We start from the raw sequence: 23,698 nt of genomic DNA on the forward strand, positions 1-23,698 counted from the left end.
TTTCATGCCAATCATTTGTGACTAATTTTCTCTCCTTCATGTACCTTGTGTGTCAATGAGATTAAGGAGTCGGGGATTATATGTAATGGGATTACTGCGAAGCGATTGCTGAGACTATAGTTACAGTTACTGAAAGCAGGGAAGATTTCATATCAAGAAGAGCCTGAAAAACCAAAGGAAAGCACTCATTAACCCGAAAGACTGACTGAAGGATAAATACAACATGATTCTCTCATCATTAGCTTTAATACCACTCTGCAGGTCTAATCAATATTTGTTTAAATATCATTTTGAACTGCTTTTAACTAATGCACTCCTTCATGTACAGGATAAGAGTCAGGGGTTATATGTAATCAGATTACTCTGAAGTGATTACTGAGCGTTGCTAGGTCCTTATCTATTACAGTTACTAAAAGCAGAATAAATTTCACATTTCTTGTAAAAGGAAAATAATCTAAAATTAAAAAAATCAATATATTCATGATTAAAAGAATCGATGATTGTGAAAACTGATTTAGATGAAGGTAATTCTTTCAAGTGAGAGTATTATTAAGCCTTTTATTATAACTTTTTAAAAGACATTTTCAGGTTGGGTTTAGGTTAGGAGTTGAACAATGCAAATCATAAACGTTGACCCTGAAAAGATAAAACAATGAGGGGGGAGGGGTAGCTTGAATACATGGCTAAAGGATAAATATAATACTTACATGGTGCTTTCATCATCATTTGTGCTTTGCTATAATAAAGCTTTTCAAGCCTGGTAGCCTGACATAACCCACTTCTAAAAATCTGATACATCACTATATATGAAAATAACATATAGTGTATGTGTCAATGTACAGTATCTCTCTCATCAATAATATCCAAAGCATGTGTCTTATACAGTATGTGTACATGAATATACCACATATATTTCAATGTTTTTTTCTAATATTCATGCATATATCCACAATGTATACATCAACCAGGGCCTTTTATATTAAGGAGAAGAAATATCCCAAAAATATGGAATATAGAAAATATGAAATTTCTTTTTCTGTGTATGGATTATATTGTCTTTGTGTTAAAGAGTTGATAAGTTAAAGTTTAAGTTTTAAGAAGTTTAAATAAAGAAGTTGATCTAAATAAACATTTGTCATGCTTTACTTATTGGTTGAAATCCTGCAGCATCCTTTACCTACCTGTGTACGTAGCTACCATATTACATATTGGAACAAACATATTAGATACTTCGTCTTTTCAAACATTTTGCAAAACAAAACTGAAACTTGTCCCTGACTCTCCCATTCTATCCCCTTTTTTCCTATTGTGCATGCCTATGTAAAGTAATGCATATTTTCATATTAGCCTAATCACATGCAGTTTTGGGGCAAGTCAGCACACTGACACACTGACAGCTGTTGTTGCCTGTTCGGCTTGTGTTTGCCATGTTTTGATTTTAAAAATTTTTTATGCTAAATGCAGTACCTGCACTACAATATTTGTCATTGTTTTGGTGTTGTTAATTGATTTTTTCAATTATAGATATATACATACATTTGCATAAAGCAGCCATATTTGTCCACTCCCATGTTGATAAGAGTATTAAATACTTGACAAATCTCCTTTTAAGGAACATTTTGAAAAAAATAAAAAATGTGTGTGTATATATATATATATATATATATATATAATATGCACCAGAATAATGTGAAATAAACAGTAATCTTACTAAACAGTTGAAAAAACCTTTCTGCCCCTTTTTCATATGGTGTTTTTCTTCTGGCAAGTTAGCTGTTAATATTTCAAAGTTGAAGGGGGAGGAAATAAAGCAAAAATAGCTTGTCACATGATTGCTAAACACTTATTACAACCCACCCTACATTGTTTGTGTTGTTAATTGATTTCCAATAATAAATATATACCTATGTGTGCATAAAGCATCATATTTGTCCACTCCCATGTGGATAAGTGTATTAAATACTTGACAAATCTCCTTTCAAGGTCCATTTTGAACAGATACAAAAAATGTGAAATTGATTTGCCATTAATCGTGATTAAGATTTTAATCGATTGACAGCCCTAATATATATATATATAATATGCATTTGAATAATGTGAAAATAACAGTTATCTTACTACAAGTTTGAAAAAAACCTTTCTTGCCCTTTCATAGGTCTTTTTCCTCCTGATAAGTTAGCTGTAATATTTCAAAGTTGAAGGGGGAGGAAATAAAAGCAAAAATAGCTTGTCACCTGATTGCTAAACACTTATTACAACCCACCCTACATGTTTTGTGTTGTTAATTGATTTCCAATAATAAATATATACCTATGTTGCATAAAGCATCATATTTGGTCCACTCCCCATGTGGATAAGTGTATAAATACTTGACAAATCTCCTTTCAAGGTACATTTTGAACAGATACAAAAAAATGTGAAATTGATTTGCCATTAATCGTGATTAAGTATTTTAATCGATTGACAGCCCTAATATATATATATATAATATGCAATTTGAATAATGTGAAATAAACAGTTATCTTACTACAAGTTTGAAAAAAACCTTTCTTGCCCTTTTCATAGGTCTTTTTCTCCTGCTAAGTTAGCTGTTAATATTTCAAAGTTGAAGGGGGGAGGAAATAAAGCAAAAATAGCTTGTCACATGATTGCTAACACTTATTACAACCCACCCTACATTGTTTTGTGTTGTTAATTGATTTCCAATAATAAATATATACCTATGTTTGCATAAAGCATCATATTTGTCCACTCCCATGTGGATAAGTGTATTAAATTACTTGACAAATCTCCTTTCAAGGTACATTTGAACAGATACAAAAAATTGTGAAATTGATTTGCCTTAATCGTGATTAAGTATTTTTAATCGATTGACAGCCCTAATATATATATATATAATATGCATTAGAATAATGTGAAATAAACAGTTATCTTACTACAAGTTTGAAAAAACCTTTCTTGCCCTTGTTCATAGGTCTTTTTCTCCTGCTAAGTTAGCTGTTATATTTCAAAGTTGAAGGGGAGGAATAAAGCAAAAATAGCTTGTCACATGATTGCTAAACAACTTATTACAACCCACCCTACATTGTTTTGTTGTTGTTAATTGATTTCCAATAATAAATATATACCTATGTTTGCATAAAGCAGTATATCTGTCCACTCCCATGTGGGATAAGTGTATTAAATACTTGACAAATCTCCTTTCAAGGTACGATTTTGAAATGTGTGTGGTTGTACATATATATATATATATATAATATGCACTAGAATAATGTGAAATAAAACAGTAATCTTACTAACAGTTTGAAAGTTTTGCCCTTTTCATATGGTGTTTTTCTTCTGGCCAGTTAACTGTTAATATTTCCAAGTCCAAGTGGGAGGAGATAGTTTGTCACATGATTGCTAAACACTTATTATCACCCCACAACTGAGTTTCGATTATTGCCCAATGTTCCTTATGATTTCTAAGCTCAGTGTCCCACTTCCACAAAAAGTCAACTTTGTCAGAGTTAGTAACTTTAGCTTATCATTATGTCAACATGGGCATATAGTATCAGTGAATAGCCTTGAGACGGTGTGCAGGAGGACTACAGAGGGAGGAGCTGCTCTCCGGACTGAAACATGTCAATGAGTATAGAAGTAGTCTTGTTTGTTGAAACTAACAGCAGCCCGGTCTGCTGCTCTGTAGCTGGTCTGTCTCTCTGTCTGTCTGTCTCTCTGTCTGTCTGTCTGCAGCGCACAGTGTCCATGGATTTTCCAAAAACTTTGCACTATTTGAACACTTTCACGCAGCTGTGGAGTCACTACGGTTATGGGGGGAACTTACAAGAAGTGATTGAGCAGGAGTTCACACGGATTAAAGGGTAAAATTCACTCATGACATGAGTTGTACAGACTAGTTGACCTGCTTACAGACTGTGTCTCTTATATTGTAAACAGGAATAAACATATCTGGATCATGCAGCAACTACTCTGTACCCCGAGTCTCTGGTCAGGGACTACTCTCCAGGACATTTCAAGGAATGTGTATGGTGAGAGAAATCAACATTAAAAAAAGTGTTTACTCCCTTTATTTAGTCATAAAACTAAAGCTTTATATTGTTATGCGTCCCAATAGGAAACCCTCACAGCCATAACCCCAGCATGCAGACTGACACATGACACAGTGGAGAGGGTCAGATACAGGTAAAGCATTTATAACAGCCCCTCTGTGACTCCCACTGAATGGTACTTTTTCCTGCATGAAATAAGTTAAAAAACATAACATTTTTCTTACAGGGTATTGCAGCATTTTAACGCCACCCCCCGAGGAGTACTGTGTGATTTTCACTTCTGGTTGTACAGCCGCACTCAAATTAGTGGGCTGAGAGCTTTCCCTGGAGGGCACAGACTGAGAGTGAGGCGGGGAGTCACTTCTGCTATCTCACTGACAGCCATACCTCTGTAGTTGGCATGAGAGGAGTGACTTTCTGGACTAAGGGTAGCTGCCCTACCCGTCTCTCCCCGCAGGAAGTGGAAAGCAGAGCGAAGATGAAGGGTGAAGATGTTACTTGCCAGACGCCGCACCTCTTCTGCTACCCAGCGCAGAGCAACTTCTCTGGGAGGAAGTATCCCCTTAGCCATGTGAGAGGCATCCAGGCGAGACACCTCTACCCAGCGTGTGACCACCAAGGCCGCTGGTTTGTGCTTCTCGACGCGGCCTCTCATGTCAGCTGCTCCCCTCTGAACCTACAGGAGTGCCCCCGCTGACTTCATCCCCATCTCCTTCTATAAGATGTTTGGTTTCCCCACAGGTCTGGGGCCCTTCTTGTCCGCAACGACGCAGCAGGCATACTAAAAAAGACTTATTTCGGAGGAGGCACAGCAGCAGCTTACCTTTCTGGAGAAGATTATTATTGTGCAGGCGGCAAACATTTCTGACCGGTAAAGCACTGTACAAGCCCTGTCAAATCCTGTATACACTCTGAAAGCTCTCCGTTGTTTCTGCAGCTGCTGCATCCTTATTCTAAAAATGCAGTGTTTTCCTCTCTCCCTGACACAGATTTGAAGATGGGACTGTGTCTTTCTTAGACATCATTGCTTTAAATCACGGTTTTGAAGCTCTGTACAGGATCACAGGTACTGTAACAGAATAATAGAAAAAACATTAGCAGAATCATAATACATATATGCAAGTTATTCATGATCTGCTTCAATGTCAACCCTTTCTGCCTTCAGGGGGCATGCACAACATTCAGCAGCATACATATGGCTTGGCACGCTACACTTACATGCTGCTGTCAAGTCTTTGCCATGGCAACGGGCGACTAGTGGCTCAGATATACACGAGGGCCAGTTTGAGAGTCCAAGCACACAGGGCGCAATCCTAAACTTCAACCTCAAGGATTCTCGTGGACAGATAATTGGGTATTCTCAGGTAAATAGGATTTCTTTCTATTTCCCAACTAATTACTGCTTGTTTATGCGTAGGCAGTGCTGGTGAATATTAACACAGTTCCTCTTCTGCTGTCAGTGTGGACAGAATGGCCAGTCTGTACAATATCCATGTGCGTACAGGTTGCTTCTGCAACACCGGGGCCTGTCAGTCCTTCCTCGGGATCTCCAATCAGCAGACGAGGAGAAACCTGCAGGTTAGGAGAGAGGAATAGGAAAAAAATGTCAAATTCTGTTGAGGGCATGTGTAGGCAGAATATAACATATTTTTCTCCTCTAGGGCCGGCCACGTCTGCGGAGACAGCATCGACCTGGTGGACGGCCAGCCCGACCGGATCCGTGCGCGTGTCCTTTGGCTACATGTCGACATTTGAAGACTGTCAAAAGTTCCTGAACTTTGTTTGCCGAGTGCTTCGTAGAGAAACCAGTCACAGTGGACCGAGTGAGACTAGAGAAGCTGAAAACAGCCACAGCAGCTTCCAAGGCGTAAACAAAGATCCTCCAATCGCTAATGGAGAAATATGTAAAGTAGATGAGAAGGAGAAGCCTACAGAAGTATCACTGAGGGGATTTGGACACAGAGACTCGGCTTATACTCTGACCAACATCTACATATTCCCATTAAATCATGTGGAGCCTACGAGGGTTGAGAATAACACAAATGTTTCTTTCTTTCACTTTCTTCCTGTCCCTGACTGTCCTGTTTCTTTCCCTGGCTCTGCTTAGATTTGTGCTGTTCTTCATGCAGGTCCACGACTGGCCGGTGGGACCGCTGGGTTTACTGTATGACAGAAGCTGGATGGTGGTGAATGGAACGGCGTGTGCCTGAACCAGAAGAGAGAGACGCGTTTATGCCTCATTCGCCCACAAGTCCACCTCCCCTCAAACAACTTGCTCCTGCAGGCGTCAGGTCAGCGGCTCACTGAAAATAAAACACACTGCTTACCCAAAGATATTTCAGATTTTCTGCTATAAATTCTCTTTGTTAGAGGATTTATATGTTTTTCCCGCCGCCCTGCAGGGATGGATACCATTTCGGTTCCCTGGAAAAACAACGCTCAAACGCACATGAGCTATCGTGTGTGTCAAAGTAAAGTTTGTGGTGACAGGTGAGCTGGCGACGTCAAAACATCTGAAAGCAGCAGCTGCAGGAAATACAGTGACACATGTCATTTGTTCCATTTTTTTTCCCACTCATATCAGTGTGTTCTCTCACGCCATTGTTGTTGACGCTACCTTTCTACAGCGGGTGGCATTATAAGTTCTCCTGCTCTCATATGAAATCCCTGTTATTTACAGGAAAAACAAACAATGAGCAAGAGATAATATTGATCTGCACAGATACACACATGACAAGTTTAAAAAAAAAAAAAAAAATCTATACATCCACTGATTCTTGGATTACTGTAGATGTGGCATATATTAGTAAGGAGTATCAAACTCTGTAGATTTCCCTCAGGCCTCCAACAACCTAATCCTCCTCCTTCTCCCAGGGTGGAGACTGTCGACTGTGGGGATGAGGCTGCATCGTGGCTTTCAGACTTCCTGGACAGCCATGCCGCCTGATAAGACAAAGTCCAGACTTTACCCGAGACATGAAGAAGAGGCCTAGAGGAGGTACCTATATGAGCATTTTATTTCTTACTCTTATTTCTCTACCCTGGATTTATCTGTAATACTGTATGTGAGCAATCCAAGGTCACATATCCTGCTACAAATACCTGGTTGTGGCCGTGACCTTGCATTCCTTTTAGCTGGTCTCTTGCAATTCAGAAATCTCATCTCTTTCTGCTTTTGCAAGTTACTCTGTTAAAAGCATCAGTTTATTATGTAAAAGACATTATGACATTCAGGCTGAGGTTAGGCGATGTTATAATATACTCCTCTGGTTGCAAAAAGAAGTCTGATTGTATAGAAGTCTATGAGAAAATGAGCCAACTTCTAACTTGATTTATTACCTCAGTAAACATTGTAAACATGAGTTTATGGTCTCAATCGCTAGTTTCAAGTCTTCTTCCATACAGCATGATGTTCATTTAGTAAATTATGGTCCCATTTAGAGTCAAATAGACCATAAAGCAGGGGATGCTTTAGGGTGTGGCTACCTTATGATTGACAGGTCGCTACCATGGCGTTGTCCAGTCCGGGAGTTGTTCATGTTTTCGTCTTACAACTTTGACTCTTTCACAGCGTGTTTTCAGTTAGTTGATTGTAAAATTTGATCACCTAAAAATCAATAATCAGCGTTCGGTTGCACCTTCTCGTGTCACTTTTGGTTGCAAAAAGACAAGATGGCGACAGCCAAAATGCCAAAATCGAGGCTTCAAAATGGCAGTCCCTAAACCAATGGGTGACGTCACGGTGACTACGTCCACTTCTTATATACAGTCTATGGGCGGGACCCACAGGTGGGTCGCAGGAGATTTTATTAGTGTCGCCAAATAATTTTTCAGAATTTCTTCTATAGTCTTTTATTTAATAATTATATCTGCTGTACACCTTCGAGATACATGATGGAGCCTGAATGTTCGTATTGTTCTGATAATTGTAGCCTACTTATAACACTGAGTCTAATATGAAAGGCTAGCGTACATTCTGTTTGTTTCACTGATGGGAGGAAAAACACAAAGGCCAGTTAACTCTGCCTAAATGTATTTATATGGGCTTATTTATAAAGTATTTAACATGTGTATATGTTTTCAATAACACATGCATAAAACAAAGTTTGTGATTTATCAAACGTATATCTCTTCAAAATGGCTGATTTACCAATTCAAGATAGTACAATGTGAAGCGGAAATGGCACTAAAAATGGTCAGGAACGTTCATTTATGCACAAATTCGCTCTTCTCACAGTTTATAGTTAAGGCCTATTGTCAATTGGGTCGCGATGGTTTGCCATTTTTAAAAGGTGGATCCCCAGGAAAAAAGTTTGGGAAACACTGATATGTAAATGATTGTATTTCTTATTCAGATGAATATATTTGGAACATGACAGGTGATGACTATGAAGTGGTGCTTGAGTTCAGATAGGGCTGTGGAGGCACTGATACCGTCAAACAGTAGGGAGTTGTTATACCAGTACTTCATCAGTTTTATACATCCAGTTCAGTTTAGTAGTGCTCAGCCTGTGAAGGAGCTCTGTCAAGTCTGGGAAAATCACCCTGATGTCGTCTAAGCTTGAGCTTAGAGACAAATTTCCAACTGAAAGCCTGCGTTTACAACCTGCCAATGAGGAATTTGAAAGACGTGGTATTACCAGCCAGGGAGGATCTAACAACGAGATACTATCCAGATGCATTATGGGAAGTGTGGGCTCAAGAGTCTTTGGAGCCTGACTCAAACAAAGGACTAAAGATTTTGATATTTTCTGCCTCTGCTGCACAGATTTTGTCTTTTTTTTTAAAGGTGCTATTAATAACATTGATAACATTCAGCAACTAGATGTCGCACTGTCCCTCCTCCGTACCATTGCATTCACTTCACAACAAATGGTGCAGGATTTCTGACAGAAAACTTGTTAAAACCGGCGGTCGCTGAGGGGATGGTGTTGACAAAACTCGGAGGAGCAGCTTGTCATAATGATAATAGCGCAGCCCACCTTAAGCGAGCCTGAGCCGAACTTGTCACTTACTTCGGGGCTAAACCCTTCAGTAAACAGACTGTGGCGAGCAAGACACGGGAACTTGGCTTGTGTCTTGAGGAGTTGTAGCATTTCTTCCCCCACAGCCTAAACTGTACACACACTGCACTGCTTCGCTCACAGCTATACTCTTCATACTCCGGTATGTCCGTCACACACACATTTCCCTCGCTCTTTCTCTCTGTCTGTACCGCACACCAACACTCGCTAACGTTTAGCACACAACCTTAGAGTTATTCCTTAAAGGAGTTTGCTACTTGTATAACACATTTTAGTTTAAAAAGCAGCTTAAAAATACATAATTCCCCGATACTTAGGCCCGGCGGGGAGTCAATTTAGGCCCGGCGGGCCACCAGCCTTGCAATACCCTGGCGGAAACCCTGGGTTGCCAGTTCGTTGCACAACCTGCATATTATATGGTCGAGTGGAGTCAGACTTTCGTGGTAGAGTAGTAGAGTCACTTTGCAGCATGTAGCTATAGGCCTACATTGGCCTACTATAGATTTAGGGTACTATGTGCGGTGGAGATTCATGTATCTGTCTCGCACGAGTCTGACGAAATATCCTGACTTTTAGTCCCTGGTATTAGTCAAACTCCAAAAATGCTGGCTCCTACCTTTTCCATAATGCAACTGATATATCTTTTCATCTGACCCTACCTGACCTGGTAAACGCACATATCTGTCATCGTTTTTTATGCAGGCTTTCTGTTAAATATTTGTAGACTGAGGTAAACCGAGGTAACGCTGATGACACATCAAGATTATTTTCTCAGCCGTTAGAAAGTTCCCTCCAGAGACACACAGACATTATGCAAACTATTTTCACAGTCTGAGTAGCGGTACTCGTGACAAATACACCAAATATAGTGCTCCTTTAATATCTATAACTGTATTAGGCTTTTGCTGGCAACGTTGCATCAGTGAGCCGCATTATTGAATTCACAGCATCAATATGATGAATTATCTTAGTTGTTCTTTTGTTGTTCCATTCACTGGATGAGCCAATTCCCATCTGGCTATTTTATGTATTAATTTCTTCTATCACAATATATATTGCTGTTTTTACAAAACAATCTTATCACAAGGTCCATTTAGTAGCTGTTCTGGAGCTTTTGATCGTATCTCACAATCTCTCTCAGCAGATGGAATTTGGCCAGTCTTCATTGAATTGTAGATGTTCAAATTTACATTTTTCCAGAGCATTTCAAGGACTTCTTGTTGGCTTAAAAGTTGAGATTGATATTGCTGTATAAAATTATAAACACAAGTGATAGATATTTTAATCCATATCACCCACCCCTAATTCATCCATGTGAATTGTGAGTGAACATTTTGATTAATGTTGACAAGTTCACTCACATTTGTCACCCTCTGTATGACAGCAGTTTCAGGCTGTGTGAGAATGCAGACAGCACAAACCAGAGATCAGACTGTTTTGCTCAAATTGAACAATTCACCAGGGTAATATAAAGTCTTTTCCCTTCTAGCTGCCACCTCCACATCCCTCTCCCTGGTGAATGAGGCTCAGTATCTCATGATCAACCGTGCCAGTGTGGAGCTCATTCAGAAACTAATGAGCAGCAGGTTTGAACACATGATGTGTTATTCAAAATACGCAATGCTCCAGAGGAAAAAAACATCAGGATCCGTCGACGCCTGTGCATTTACATTACAGTGGATAATTTAGGCTGCAAAATAACGTGCAATTTCCACATTCCCTTTCTCAGGCAGGACGACTCCGAGGGCGATCAGCTCCTTGACACACAGAATGTCATTAGCCGCTTCCGAGCCAATTTAGTCATCGCTGGAGAAGAACCATTTGAGGAGGATAATTGGCCACACTTGATTATTGGCAACACTCGATTCGTGGTGAGCTGAGATGCATGATGAAAAATCTTCAGATGCATTAAAAGCGGATCTCTCAAAAATGAACGTCCTCTCTGTGTGATTAACCAAAAAGGTCGCAGGTCATTGTGGACGGTGCCAGATGATTGGAGTAGACCAGGAGACTGGGACCAAAACAAAAGAGCCGCTAATGTCTCTGTCGACCTACCGCAATGGGAAGGTCAGTCAAAAACAAGTACTGCTCGTTCATGTAGATGGTATTTATGTGTGTTGTGGCAGTGAAGTGCATGTGCATGAAAGGATAAATCATTTTGCCTGTTATTTTATACATTTTTAGGTCACTTTTGGTGTGTACCTGACCCATCAGCTACCAGAGGGCTCCACTAAACCCAGTGTCCTCTCTGCTGGTTCCCTGATACAGCCAGAGCCACACAGCTCTTGATCTTCATCATCCTCTTTATTTATTGTGGTGACATAAAGATCACCTGTCAAACACTGTGGGGAGTTTCTATAGAAGCTTCTCTTTTAATTGTCTGTGTAGCCCCAGTGGCTTTTGTCCTCTCAAGTGTCCATTTCATACCATCAGATTTTATTCTATCCAAGTCTGTGTTGATGGGAAATGATGGTATTTTTCACTCCCAATGATTATGTTTTTAAAATGTGTGCAATAAAGTGGATGTGAAATATTAATTGCATGACAAAATTATAATTTGAATGTATAACTGTTATTTTGAGCCAAAACATGTCAGGCTTGATGCAATAATCGCTACTCATGTTAACCTCCCAGACAGTTCTTCCTCTGTTTATTCCCATGGAGGATTATGTATATTGCTATTTATTCCAAAACACACCACCGCTGCCACAAATTTAAAATATATTGCTTCTTGTAATGGAAAAAATCTACCAGAGGCTCAATGTTCAATATATGCTCTCGATGTGATGCGGACTAGGACATCAGATGTTTTATAATATAATGTAATAATATCTTGGCCACCAGAAATGATGTGCTCAGAGTGACATGCTTTCTATCAAGGTTTGGCAGTAAAATTGTCCCTGTATATTGCTCACCTATGGTGTACTTATGGAGAGCGGTATGAGTGTGTGTGTGTCTCAATGTTTTGTACTGCTTGTACCATGTCTGCCAACATGTCAAATTGCATGGTGCATAGAAATTACATGTATAAATGTATGGACAGATTGGATAGGGTCCAGAATCGTTCAGAGAATTCCAAACAAAAACTAGATGAATGACAAATGAAAGAAAGTGCCTACATAAAGTGTCATAGCAAGGTGTTGGACTATACCGTGAGCTTCCAGGTCAGCGTCAGCGCTCCTTCTTGGCATTGATTCTCCAAGTCGCTGGAACTCTATGGGAAGTGTGAACACCATTCTTCCAAAAGAAATTCCCTAATATGGTATTTTATAGGCCATAAGCTACGTATGACTTACAGAATTTTCATACTCATCAAACCCTTTGTGTACTTTTTTTCACTTTAATATGTCACCTATCTCTTCCTCGTGCACAGACTCGTGCACTCTGACAGTGGTTGTTTCTGAGAAGTTTCTAATTTTGAATCGGTATTAATCATATATATATATATATATATATATATATATATATGTATTTATATATGTATGTATGTGTATGTGAGTTTGTATATACTGTATATATACATATATTCTTTTATATATATATATATATTTACAAATATATATTCTTATATAAGAACTGTTGAGATTGCATGAACCTAGCAAAATACATGATATATATACAGTGTATGCAGTATACATATATATATATATATATATATATACTGTACACAGAATTATTATTATTTATAATGATTATATTATTATTATATATATAATATATATATGTATAATTATATATATGTACTGTATACTGTATATGTATGTGTATTTACGTATGTGTTTGTAGTATATATATACATATATTCTTATATATGTACATATTTATATATACTGTATATATATATATATACAGTATATATACATACATATATATATATATATATATATATAACAATAGTTGAGATTGCATGAATTTAGCAAAATACATGATATATATATTATAAAAATGTATTCATTCAGCAGATTTACAACAGTACAATAATGTAATTGAGGCGTATACTTTCATATGTAATTTTATAATGTCTTTGTATAATTAAACATCTGTTGTAGTTGCATTGAAAGAGTCTTTTTTGGATAAACACAGGAAATAAAGGGTCGTGTCTAGAAGGTAACCCCCAAACGGTGAATATGTGTAAAACTCTCGCGAGATTCACCGCCCACTTTATCCTGACCTTTAGTTTGTGGAGCAGTGCGACTTTAAACAATCCCTGGTACCTCCTCTTCCTAGTGATTATGCTGTACTTTGATCAAACTTTGTGTTTGTTAGCTGTTAACCCGAGTGACCAAGAAAAACTGAGATTAGAGGTCAGAATAAACATATTTACTGAATTAATACTGAGGTTTAAATGACGAGGAGGAGGGTCATCAGACAGGAGGGTTCATCCTCTGCAGCCAGCAGAGTTCAGAGGTCTGCCAGAGTCCAGAAGGAGGAGGGGACACAGTGAGTTAGATAGCTTCATTTACTACACTATTAGTAGCCTTTACTGTTAATGTCTCTGTTGATGTTACTACTGTTACATTAAAGCGTTGCTATCATGTAAAGGAAGTGTCTGCATCTGGTATCAGCACCACTATCATATTTGGAGATTGCATTTCTATTATAGTGTGATCAAAATCCACAAGTTTGTAAATTTAACCCTGCATGCAAGTAAGTAGTGATATTTACCAGGTGGGCTACTTGCTTATGATTTAGTTGATATTTATCTATTATATTATACTAATATTATTTTTCCTGTTCTAACGTTTGCAGGACAATAGACAGTAGCAGAGAATGCACCATGCAACCAGCAAAGCACCCTTATTATATAAAACAAAAATATTTGTACTTTGTCGTAAGAATCTGAAATTCTGTAAATACTTATTAATACATATATCAAATATATGTAGGAAATGTGTTCAACAGATTGACACCTAAATGGCCAGGTAAGTTCACACTATATAAGGAAGTGTTATGGAATTTGAACCTTTATGGTCAAAGACTGGATTGTAAATATCTATAAACTTCAGTATAAGTCAGTTTTATGATCTTTATATTAGGGATGCACTGATATCCAGGGCCGATACTGACTCAAATAGCTGGATCAGATATCAGTGACAATGGGGTCGATCCAACTTTTTCAGTCCCGATACTGATAGCAATACCTGGGCTTTAGGTATCTACCGATACCGAGCATTTTGGCAAATTTTTCGTGGGCGCTCCCCACATAATCAGCTGTGCTGCTCATCCCACAAATGCATGATCCTTACAAGTTGGACATCATTGTGAAGGTAAATAAACAGGCTTTCCAAACATGTAAAATACAATGCCAATTAGCATTGTAACAACAGAGAAATAATCCACCAAACACAAGTTTCCGAACTTTCTTTTTCCAGTATATATATATATATATATATGTATATATATAGAGTTTTGGTAGTAAACTTAAAAGATAACGGTTACATGAATTACTTGTAAAATGGTTGTAAAACAAAGGTTGAATTGCATCACACTGCAGTTGTGAAATCTGGTATGAGGTTTTGGACATCTAGCAAAGATTTCTTATAGTATAGTAAAAGCTCTGCCGCAGATGAGGCGGCACTTTAATGGCTGTTGAAATAAATGACCTCCTATATGTTTCCCTGAGGCGGTGTGGAGAAATCATTCTTGGACTAAAAGGGCTCTTCTGGCTGATTAGAGTGTTAATGGAGGGGGTGGGATGTATTGTCCATTAATTGCCAATAGTCTGAATAGCATCCTCTTTTCTGCTGCTGCCTCCAGGGAGTCAAGACAGACTCCAATGACAGCCTGCCTTATTGATTAGATTATTCAAATCTTCTCTCCCATATTAATGCTGCAACCACAGACTGGTTAGGACATGTGCAGAGCAGCTCTGTACATGCCAATAGGCTTGAGTGTACATTCCCATCATGTACAGCTGCTGTTGAATGGTGTTCACTTGCTGGCACTGAAACAGTGAGCGATCCTCAGTCAGTCAGTCAGCGGCTACGACTGTGAACTGAATTGTGATTCGAATCAGCAAAGCAAAGCAATGCGTGATTTCCACCTCCTCTATAGCGCCTCTCAATTGCTGAGTCATCCAAAAACTTCTGCAGCTGAAATGAAGCAGAGTTGCAGGTGAAGTCAAATGTAAAGTGGATGAAGAGGAGAGGTGGGAGTGAAGCTTCTCCAACGCTGTGCTGTCACGATACTGGAATTTCCAACTCCGATACAATACCTTGAAAAATATTGATATTCTGCAAGAACCCCTCAATAAAGAGTAGGATGGAGCCCATAAATGTTCCATTACAGTAGTGAGCAGTCCCCCCTCCACTTTTTTATATATTTATTTCTAGATTTATTTATTATTATTATTATTACAATTTATTTTTTTCCGTCCATCACCTGACATCACCAAACTAGCAAGTGGGTAACATAATGCAGTAAATGCAAAGGCATAATGACGATGAGGAAAAAGATGAGGCCGTTGGGAATATCAACATTTTCCTCAGACATATTAATAAGAATTACAAAGAAAAACAATATACCACTAAAATGGCAATATATTAACTTATTATGCACCGAAAAATTAACTTCTATGGCCTCCACCATTTCTGACAACATCAACAAACATGTTACAAATCGTGATTTGGAGCTTTCACAAACTTTCCACTAACGAGGTCGTGAATACCACAAGAGAGGGTGTGGGGGGGGCGTTCATATGGACTCTTCTCGTGAACACGGTAAACACGACCACATTCGAAGGCACCATTTGACTTCTTAGTTTGGCTCATGTCCCATCCGCTAACGTAGAGGGAGGCGGGATTCATGACCTATACTGCAGCCAGCCACCAGGGGGCGATCAAGATTTTTTGGCTTCACCGTCATGTCGTCCATCTTTATATACAGTCTATGATTTGGTGGGAGTATGAGCTGATTTGGCTCCGAAGAGGGGGTTTAAAACCACCAATAATCAATAATAATTATTGTTAAGTTAACAGATGGTGACGCATAGTGCTCTTAGTCTCCTCAGTTGGGGTCATCTGCCTTTACGGACACAAGTTATGTAAGATAATGGTCAGATGGTCAGTAGTCACATTCATTTTATTTCTCTCTGTGTTCTCAGGTCCAGATGGTGGCTGAAAAGAGGCTTATTGGCCCTCTTTGTGGTGCCTATCTTGCTGAGAATACTCCCAGAATTAATACAGCACGCTGTTTACACTCACAGACGTAAGTGAATTCCTTCTCTGCCTTTGGGAAGTAATGTAAATCTTCAAGTTGTCCAACTCACTTCTTTCCTTGTTTTGCAGTCAGGGTGCCGTTCTTTGTTGACCTCAGCCGACCTGCTGATCACTCCCTTAATCACACCATCAACATGTACCTAACACCAGAGGAAGGAATCTCCCTTGGCGTGTGGTGAGTATAAGCCACAATTTTTCCTTTTTTTAGCATATAAATAAGCTTTTTTAATGATCCATTGATCGGTTGTGTCTCTAAGCGAGTGTATTGTTCTGAAACTGTTCAAGGCACACTGTCCCTGAAAGTCAGTGGAAAGAGGCACAGGGGAAGGACTTGGCGTGGTACCAGAACACTTTAAGGGATGAGAGTCCAATTTTCATATATCTTCATGGGAACACAGGCACACGGTATGATAAATAATGCATTGGTATTATAGTTTGCTCCCCGAAGAAGCAGAGAGTAAAAGCTCCACACAGCCAGACGTATTTGGGTTTGGGTTTTTTTAGACACTTGTGTTGTCTGTTATTCATTTCCAACAGGGCGGCCACTCATCGGGTAGGAGTGGCAAAAGTGAGTGATCACCCGCACAAACATATTCATCTTTTATGTCTAATAAAGATATGAAAGTCTCAATATCCATTCTGATGACAAATACACGTTATGTGTCAACAGGTATTGAGTGCATTGGGTTACCACGTGCTGGTGCCTGACTACAGAGGTTGGTGAAAAATGAAGATTTATGGCTCTTCTTCTAAGCATATTTTCCATCTCTATGCCTCTTTGCCTTCTTATTGATTGTATTACACAACCTTCACACATTGATTTAACATCATTTGCAGGCATAAGCTTACTGTGGAGTAATGCGCTTGACTTGTGCTTGATGAGTTGATTGTTGTAAGGCAGTCAAAAGACAGCAGTTCAATTTAAGGTCAGCTTCTAGTGCAGGTTTCTCCTCTGAGTGGCTGCCACCTGGTGGCCTTGAAGAGCATCTCTGTGATCTGTCTTTGAAACTCTGGCAGGGTTCGGAGATTCCATCGGGGAGCCGACTGAAGCCGGTCTAACCACTGATGCCCTCTACTTGTACAAATGGGTGAAAGCACGCAGTGGAAACAGCCTGGTTGTCATCTGGGGACACTCTCTGGGCACCGGGTCAGTAAGCAAAGACTCCCAATCTACAGCATTTTCAAGTCGAGACACTCTTACACGAGTAAAAAATGATGCAGGTCACTGTTGTAGTAACTGTTTTGGATATGCATTAGCCGTCAGTGTGTCAGTGTGCTGACTTGACTATGATTTGCCCCAAACTGCATGTGATTATCATAAAGTGGGCATGTCTGTAAAGGGGAGACTCGTGGGTACCCATAGAACCCATTTACATTAACATATCTTGAGGTCAGAGGTCAAGGGACCCCTTTGAAAATGGCCATGACAGTTTTTCCTCTCCAAAATGTAGCGCAGAGTGTTATTTAACCTCCTTTGCAACAAGCTAGTATGACATGGTTGGTTCCAATGGATTCCTCAGGTTTTGTAGTTTCATATAATGCCAGTATCTTCACTCTAGCTTTAAAACGAGCTCGCTCGATTGCATTAATGCATGAAAGAAATTAGTGGCATTAAAACTAATTTGCGTTAACGCGTTATTATCTCGTTAACTTTGACGGCCCTAGTAGTAACTGTTTTGGAGGTGCATTTGCATGCTTTTGAGATATGAAACATTCAAATTTGATGTAATAGCCTGCAGCATTTACACCTTAATGGCACTTGCTATTCATGTCTAATTGATATAATACAGCAGCAACCTGTGTGATGGCCGTAATGGCTGAACAGATGAAGAAGAGAGCTCCACACACTAAAACACAAAAAGTATAAACAGGGAATCTCTTTTTATCACTCCATAAATCAGAAAATACTGTCAACAGCCATAAAAAAATCTATTTTCGCCATGTTTTTAGTAATAAAACGTTCTATAAATCAGGCTATGAATGATATATGAACAAACCCCTCTGTAAAAACCTTCAGAATATTGACAAGAATGTAAATTGAAAGTTCGGTGTATGTAAGTGCTACTGAAATGGAGATTTCTGGTTCAGAAACTGAGAAAAACATCATTTTGAGAAACCGGCCTTAAAAGATAAAATTCCTTACATTTTGAAGACACTACAGGTGAATTATGGAGGACCACAAGAGTTTCGGAAATAGTAATAAAGCATTAAATTGATTAATAACTAATTGTACAATAAAAATAGGCATTAATAAATTTGTTTACAGATTGATTCATTAATCAATGAATACATGGACCAAATTAAAAAGTAATTCATTATTTCACATTTTAGTGGGCAATTAAAAGAAGAATTATAAAAAATAATTTACAAATGAAATATGAATCCATCAATAAATAGTTAAAATTAAAAAGGGATTTACAAAAACACCATAAAACAGTCAATAGGTACATTATTTAAAAATACATAATTTTAAAAATCTATTTTAAAAATGCAGTTTAAAAGAATAGTGAATAGGATAAAACTGTAACTAATAGATATCACCATGAAACAGAAAATGTTGTGTTTAAATATGCAAATGAGGCATTATCTAATGCAAATTTTTGTTGAATTAAGGAGAAATCTAGAGAAGCAAATAGACACATTGTAGCAAAATAAAAACCTAAATGTGTATTTAGGATGTTTTCTCTCCACTACACTGAAAGGAGACATGTTATGGAAGCAAAATCTCAAAGTGTATGAAACCTGTAGTGTCTCACCATAAGAAGAGGGTCCTTTCTTGGTGTTAAACTGAGGATGACAGTAGCAGATATTCACAGAAAATCAAAAATACGTTGCGTTATCTTGATACAAACTGCAGACAGATCTCATCATATTCAATACAATCATGTCTGATAATAAGATATACTGTAAATTCAAGGCAAAGTCGTTTTTTATAAAATGCAAGTAGGAGAAATAGGGAAATAATCACCTACTGTACAGGTATTAAAATAATTAACTTTTAATTTTTTTATTTAATTGACATGGTACTTCCATGACAGAATTGATTGAAATCAGTTCCCGTCAGGAATAGTTGAAGAGGAAACTGTTAATTCAAACTGAGGATGTTGCTCTTCTGTGCAGAGTGTCCACTAACGCTGCAGTAAAGCTGATTGAGCAAGGTAGGTATTGCTACCAAATATAAATAAGAATAATTCCAACATCTTAATATAATAACTATTTCCTCTTGTTTTCAGGTGAGAGTTTTGACGGTGTGATGCTGGAGAGTGCATTCAATACTGCTCGACAGCAGATATCAGATCACCCTTTTACCTGGGTAAACTCGTCTAACCTGTCACTTTTCATATTTGGTTTCATGTGGCTGCTGCTACATTACGCATAACCTTTTGGTGTTTTATTTTCTTTCTGTTTAAAGTATTACTGGAAGTTTCCGGGCATGGGGTACTTTTTCCCAGAGCCGTGGGCAGAAAGCAAGGTTGTCTTTCCTACTGAAGAAAAGTAAGTTTTCCTGAAACGCTTACATGCTGCTCATACACAACAGTTAAATATCAGAAAATGCAAAATATCAAAACATTGACCAGCTATTAATATTGGTATTGTTACTCGACAAGAAGACAAATTCTGAAGTTAATCCACAGCTTCTTTATTGACACTGGCCATTGTTCACTACCAGGGTTATTATCGTAAACTAAAACTGAACCTAAAACCAAAAATAAGAAGTAAAGAATATTGTTTGTAAACTGAAACTAAATAAAAAGTATATCCTTTAAAAGATAAAAATAAAACAAAACAATATTGCCTGGGTTAAAACTAATAAAAATAAAATAAAAATGAACGTAAATTAATTTCAGTTTTAGTTTTTTTAGCTCTAATATTACTACCAAGAAAAGGAGACAGCGTGAATTTTCGTCAACCACAGAAATTGAACGGACTTGACCTTCCAGGAGATGACGCTGTGCAGCAATTACTTCACATCGGACACTACAGTATCCTGAAGATTAACCATTATGGTCATTCCTACAACCATGTATTTTTTATATGTATATGTAGCTACATACTTCTGAAATATTATAGCTGGGTTTAACAAAAACAAGCTAAAACTAAATATACAAAAACTAAAACTAAGCCTTTCTGATAAACTAAAATTAAACTAAAACTAGCACATGCACTCTGAAAACTAACTAAAACTAAAATAAAATAAAAACTAATTGTAAATTTAAAACTATTATAACCTTGTTCACTACATGCTTCATCCACCACCACAACAAGCACCATTCCTGTTTCTTTCACAATAAGAGCCCTTCCTTCCTTCCAATATGTAGACTCTCGTACAGGCAGTTATACATTTGGTTCTTTTTCCCCCATTTTTCTGTTGCTGTTTTTACCATGTAAAGTGCCTTTGAGTACTTTTTGAAGTGCTATATAAAATAAATGTATTATTATTATTGTATTTAGTCACTTGAATATAATAATGCAACCAGTATGTAAAGATAAGCATGTTAACAGTAGGGCTGCACAATTTTGAAAAAATACCTAATTTCGACTATTTTGACTGATTTTGCGATATGATTTGTGATATTAGAGGGTATGATCATCTTTACATCATTATTCTCATTTTCATTGAAAAACATATTAAAATGATCATGGTGTGATTTTTGTAGGGATGTGTACCAAACAAAGATGTTTTCTTAAGTCTGTAGAATATGATGTGTAGGCCTGAAGATATCTGCAGCACCACAATATTGAATTTAAAATGGTATTTTGACACACATGTCACCTTTAACAAATATTGCAATTTCGATAAAATTTTGATTAATTGTGCAGCCGTGGTTAACAGTTATTACCAGTAAAATGCAATGGCCCAATATGTGTTTTTGTTATTCTGCAGTTTGAAGAAAATGAGGTGCCCAATCCTTTTCCTTCATTCAGAGGATGATCACTTGGTTCCCTTTCAGATTGCTCAGCAGGTATTATAAACTGAGGTGGTATTTTCCTTATAACTGTAACTGATTAAGTGTTTTCTCTCGGATAACTTTTTGTTTTGGGTAGACGGAACTTTCTTTGCTTTTCTCTTCCAGATGTATGAGGTAGCAGCGAGCGCCCAGAATGCAGAGCGAGTCAAGATGGTGTCATTCGGAGGTTCTCTGGGGTATCTGCACAACGGCTTATATAGAGACGACCGTCTGCCTAACATCATACAGTGAGAAAACATTTCACTAATAACGCCTAAAGTGATTATATTCTGACTCGACAAATGTATATCTCTTTTATTTAATATGTATCTGTTTTATTTCTTATCATGTCTCCTCTGCAGGGAGTTTGTGCTGTCGTTGTGATGTTGGAAAGACGACTGAAGCAGAAAAACTACGCCAGACTTCAGATGCAGAGCGCTGGCTTCATTTGATTACACACTTGATTAAATTTTTTTTGCTTTGTCTTTACAGCTGCTTATATGTTGCATAAATAAGTGATTCACTTCAATTATCTATTCAGGCAAACTGATATTAAAATTAGTTTCAGTTACAAGTGATCAAGATAAGATTCACTTGTTAAGTGCTGATTTCCCTCCCGTATTTTTGGGGGGATTTATTCTGAATTAAATAGCAATTCCAATTGGAAATGCAATTTGGATGAGCTATTGTTGGAGTAGGTGCCCTCTACTGGGCATTGTTGTGTGGTGATAATGCTCATCTATAATACTGAATAATGAGTTTGGTAATCCAAGGCTTAAGATGTCTCGGGGTCAGTGACATTTCAGAACGATACAAGGAGAGCAGCTGGGAAATGTCTGTGGTTTTACAAGAAACAGGATTTCTGACATTCTCTCAGTTTAACCACAGAATATGCAGTGCAATCAGATAAGTTTAAAGAATCTCAGATCAAAAGTCATTACAGTTTACTTTAATAAATTTGATTACTGTCTGTGTCAAGCAGCATTGGTCTGTCTGTCTTGCACTTTTGTTCCGTCAAAACACACGTTAATGTATTGGTCTCATTAGGAAGAACTCTGGAGGAGATATCCACCTTGCAGAGTTTATGTAACTCCTCTTTACCTCTCATGAATTCACAATGAATTGGATGGGTTAATTCAGATGCACTGTAGCACCGTTTAAAGTTGCCTTGAACAATCTGTTCAACCACTAGTGTTCTTCTATGACTGAAGAAACCTTAAAAGAGTAGTTACACTCTCAGCATGGCAAACGTCCTGTGCTTCAAAATGTACTTGATTATGTAAAATATTCACAAAGCTGTGTTTTCTTTGCTGCTGTTTCTCAATGTCAGTGACACTTTAATGCTTACTTCATCTTAGTTAGCTACTGTTCAGTATGTTTAATATACTGGGGTTTTTTTTACAACACAACGGACAGTTAATCGCACATTTTTATCTGTTCAAAATGTACCTTAAAGGGAGATTTGTCAAGTTTTTAATACTCTTATCAACATGGGAGTGGGCAAATATGATTGCTTTATTTAAATGTATGTATATATTTATTATTGGAAATCAATTAACAACACAAAACAATGACAAATACTGTCCAGAAACCCTCACAGGTACTGCATTTAGCATAAAAAATATGCTCAAATCATAACATGGTAAACTGCAGCCCAACCGACAACAACAGCTGTCAGTGTGTCAGCGTGCTGACTTGACTATGACTTGACCCCAAACTGCATGGGATTATCATAAAGTGGGCATGTCTGTAAAGGGGAGACTTGTGGGTACCCATAGAACCCATTTTCATTCACATATCTTGAAGTCAGAGGTCAAGGGACCCCTTTGAAAATGGCCATGCCAGTTTTTCCCAGCCAAAATTTTGAGTAAGTTTGGAGCATTATTTATCCTTCTTCGCGACAATGGATTCCTTAGGTTTTCTAGTTTCATATGATACCAGTGTCTTCATTCTAGCTTTAAAACTGAGCCCGCTACAACCTAAAAATCGCAAGTTGCATTAATGTGCTAAAGAAATTAGGGGCATCAAAACAAATTTGCGTTAACGCGTTATTATTGCGTTAACTTTGACGGCCCTAACTTATACACATCTACATTCATATACTGATGTTAAATAAAAAAAATTCTTTGATAAGTTCAGATCTCATTAGAATTACATAATTTTTATATAAATTATATCACAATTTTGTAGATGTTAAATTACATTTTTAAATCGCAAGAGCATGGATGAATAGTCAAGGAAGCTTTATTCGTCTCCTTTTGAAGACAAGGTTTGACCACTATTGTCCCACATCTGTAGAGTGGTATCCTGAAAGAAAAATAACATTGAAGTACCTTTGAACTCCTGCTGTAGATGGACCATTGTTTAAAAATATATAGCCCATTTTATTATACTTGGCAAAGTGTGCAATGATACATTATAGCAAAGTGTGCAATGACATACTACTGTATATACAT

General features: G+C 37.8%; 2 protein-coding genes across 2 annotated transcripts; both read left to right on the forward strand.

Moving 5' to 3' along the window:
• Positions 1-3,438: 3,438 nt before the first annotated feature.
• Positions 3,439-11,613, forward strand: mocos (molybdenum cofactor sulfurase). Its single transcript, XM_037783293.1, is given in 28 exon segments — positions 3,439-3,863; positions 3,915-4,002; positions 4,004-4,031; positions 4,118-4,143; positions 4,145-4,185; positions 4,279-4,303; positions 4,305-4,361; positions 4,363-4,740; positions 4,742-4,793; positions 4,796-4,896; positions 4,898-4,923; positions 5,042-5,118; positions 5,218-5,322; positions 5,325-5,416; positions 5,514-5,630; positions 5,715-5,759; positions 5,761-5,835; positions 5,837-5,909; positions 5,912-6,078; positions 6,182-6,242; positions 6,245-6,343; positions 6,455-6,542; positions 6,927-6,976; positions 6,979-7,050; positions 10,566-10,662; positions 10,806-10,947; positions 11,039-11,143; positions 11,261-11,613. Coding segments are annotated over 28 exon segments (2,634 nt in total). The 5' UTR covers positions 3,439-3,621; the 3' UTR covers positions 11,366-11,613.
• Positions 11,614-12,899: 1,286 nt separating this feature from the next.
• On the forward strand, positions 12,900-22,241 carry LOC119495238 (lysophosphatidylserine lipase ABHD12-like). Its single transcript, XM_037781527.1, has 13 exons — positions 12,900-13,516; positions 16,179-16,282; positions 16,363-16,468; positions 16,579-16,698; positions 16,831-16,861; positions 16,964-17,009; positions 17,311-17,440; positions 19,414-19,451; positions 19,527-19,606; positions 19,706-19,788; positions 21,179-21,257; positions 21,369-21,490; positions 21,605-22,241. Exons 1-13 carry the CDS (start codon positions 13,422-13,424, stop codon positions 21,624-21,626), a joined length of 1,056 nt encoding a protein of 351 aa, XP_037637455.1. The 5' UTR covers positions 12,900-13,421; the 3' UTR covers positions 21,627-22,241.
• The last annotated feature ends 1,457 nt before the right edge of the window (positions 22,242-23,698 follow it).

The sequence above is a fragment of the Sebastes umbrosus genome, chromosome 10 (assembly GCF_015220745.1).
Source record: "Sebastes umbrosus isolate fSebUmb1 chromosome 10, fSebUmb1.pri, whole genome shotgun sequence".
In the NCBI taxonomy this organism is placed as follows: Eukaryota; Metazoa; Chordata; class Actinopteri; order Perciformes; family Sebastidae; genus Sebastes; species Sebastes umbrosus.

Excerpts from the sequence above, each read along its gene's own strand:
- LOC119495238 (XM_037781527.1), top strand. The coding sequence starts at position 13,422 with ATGACGAGGAGGAGGGTCATCAGACAGGAGGGTTCATCCTCTGCAGCC. Across the intron at positions 17,441-19,413 it reads GGACACTCTCTGGGCACCGG|AGTGTCCACTAACGCTGCAG; the intron begins GTCAGTAAGCAA and ends TCTTCTGTGCAG. Across the intron at positions 21,491-21,604 it reads CGTCTGCCTAACATCATACA|GGAGTTTGTGCTGTCGTTGT; the intron begins GTGAGAAAACAT and ends TCTCCTCTGCAG.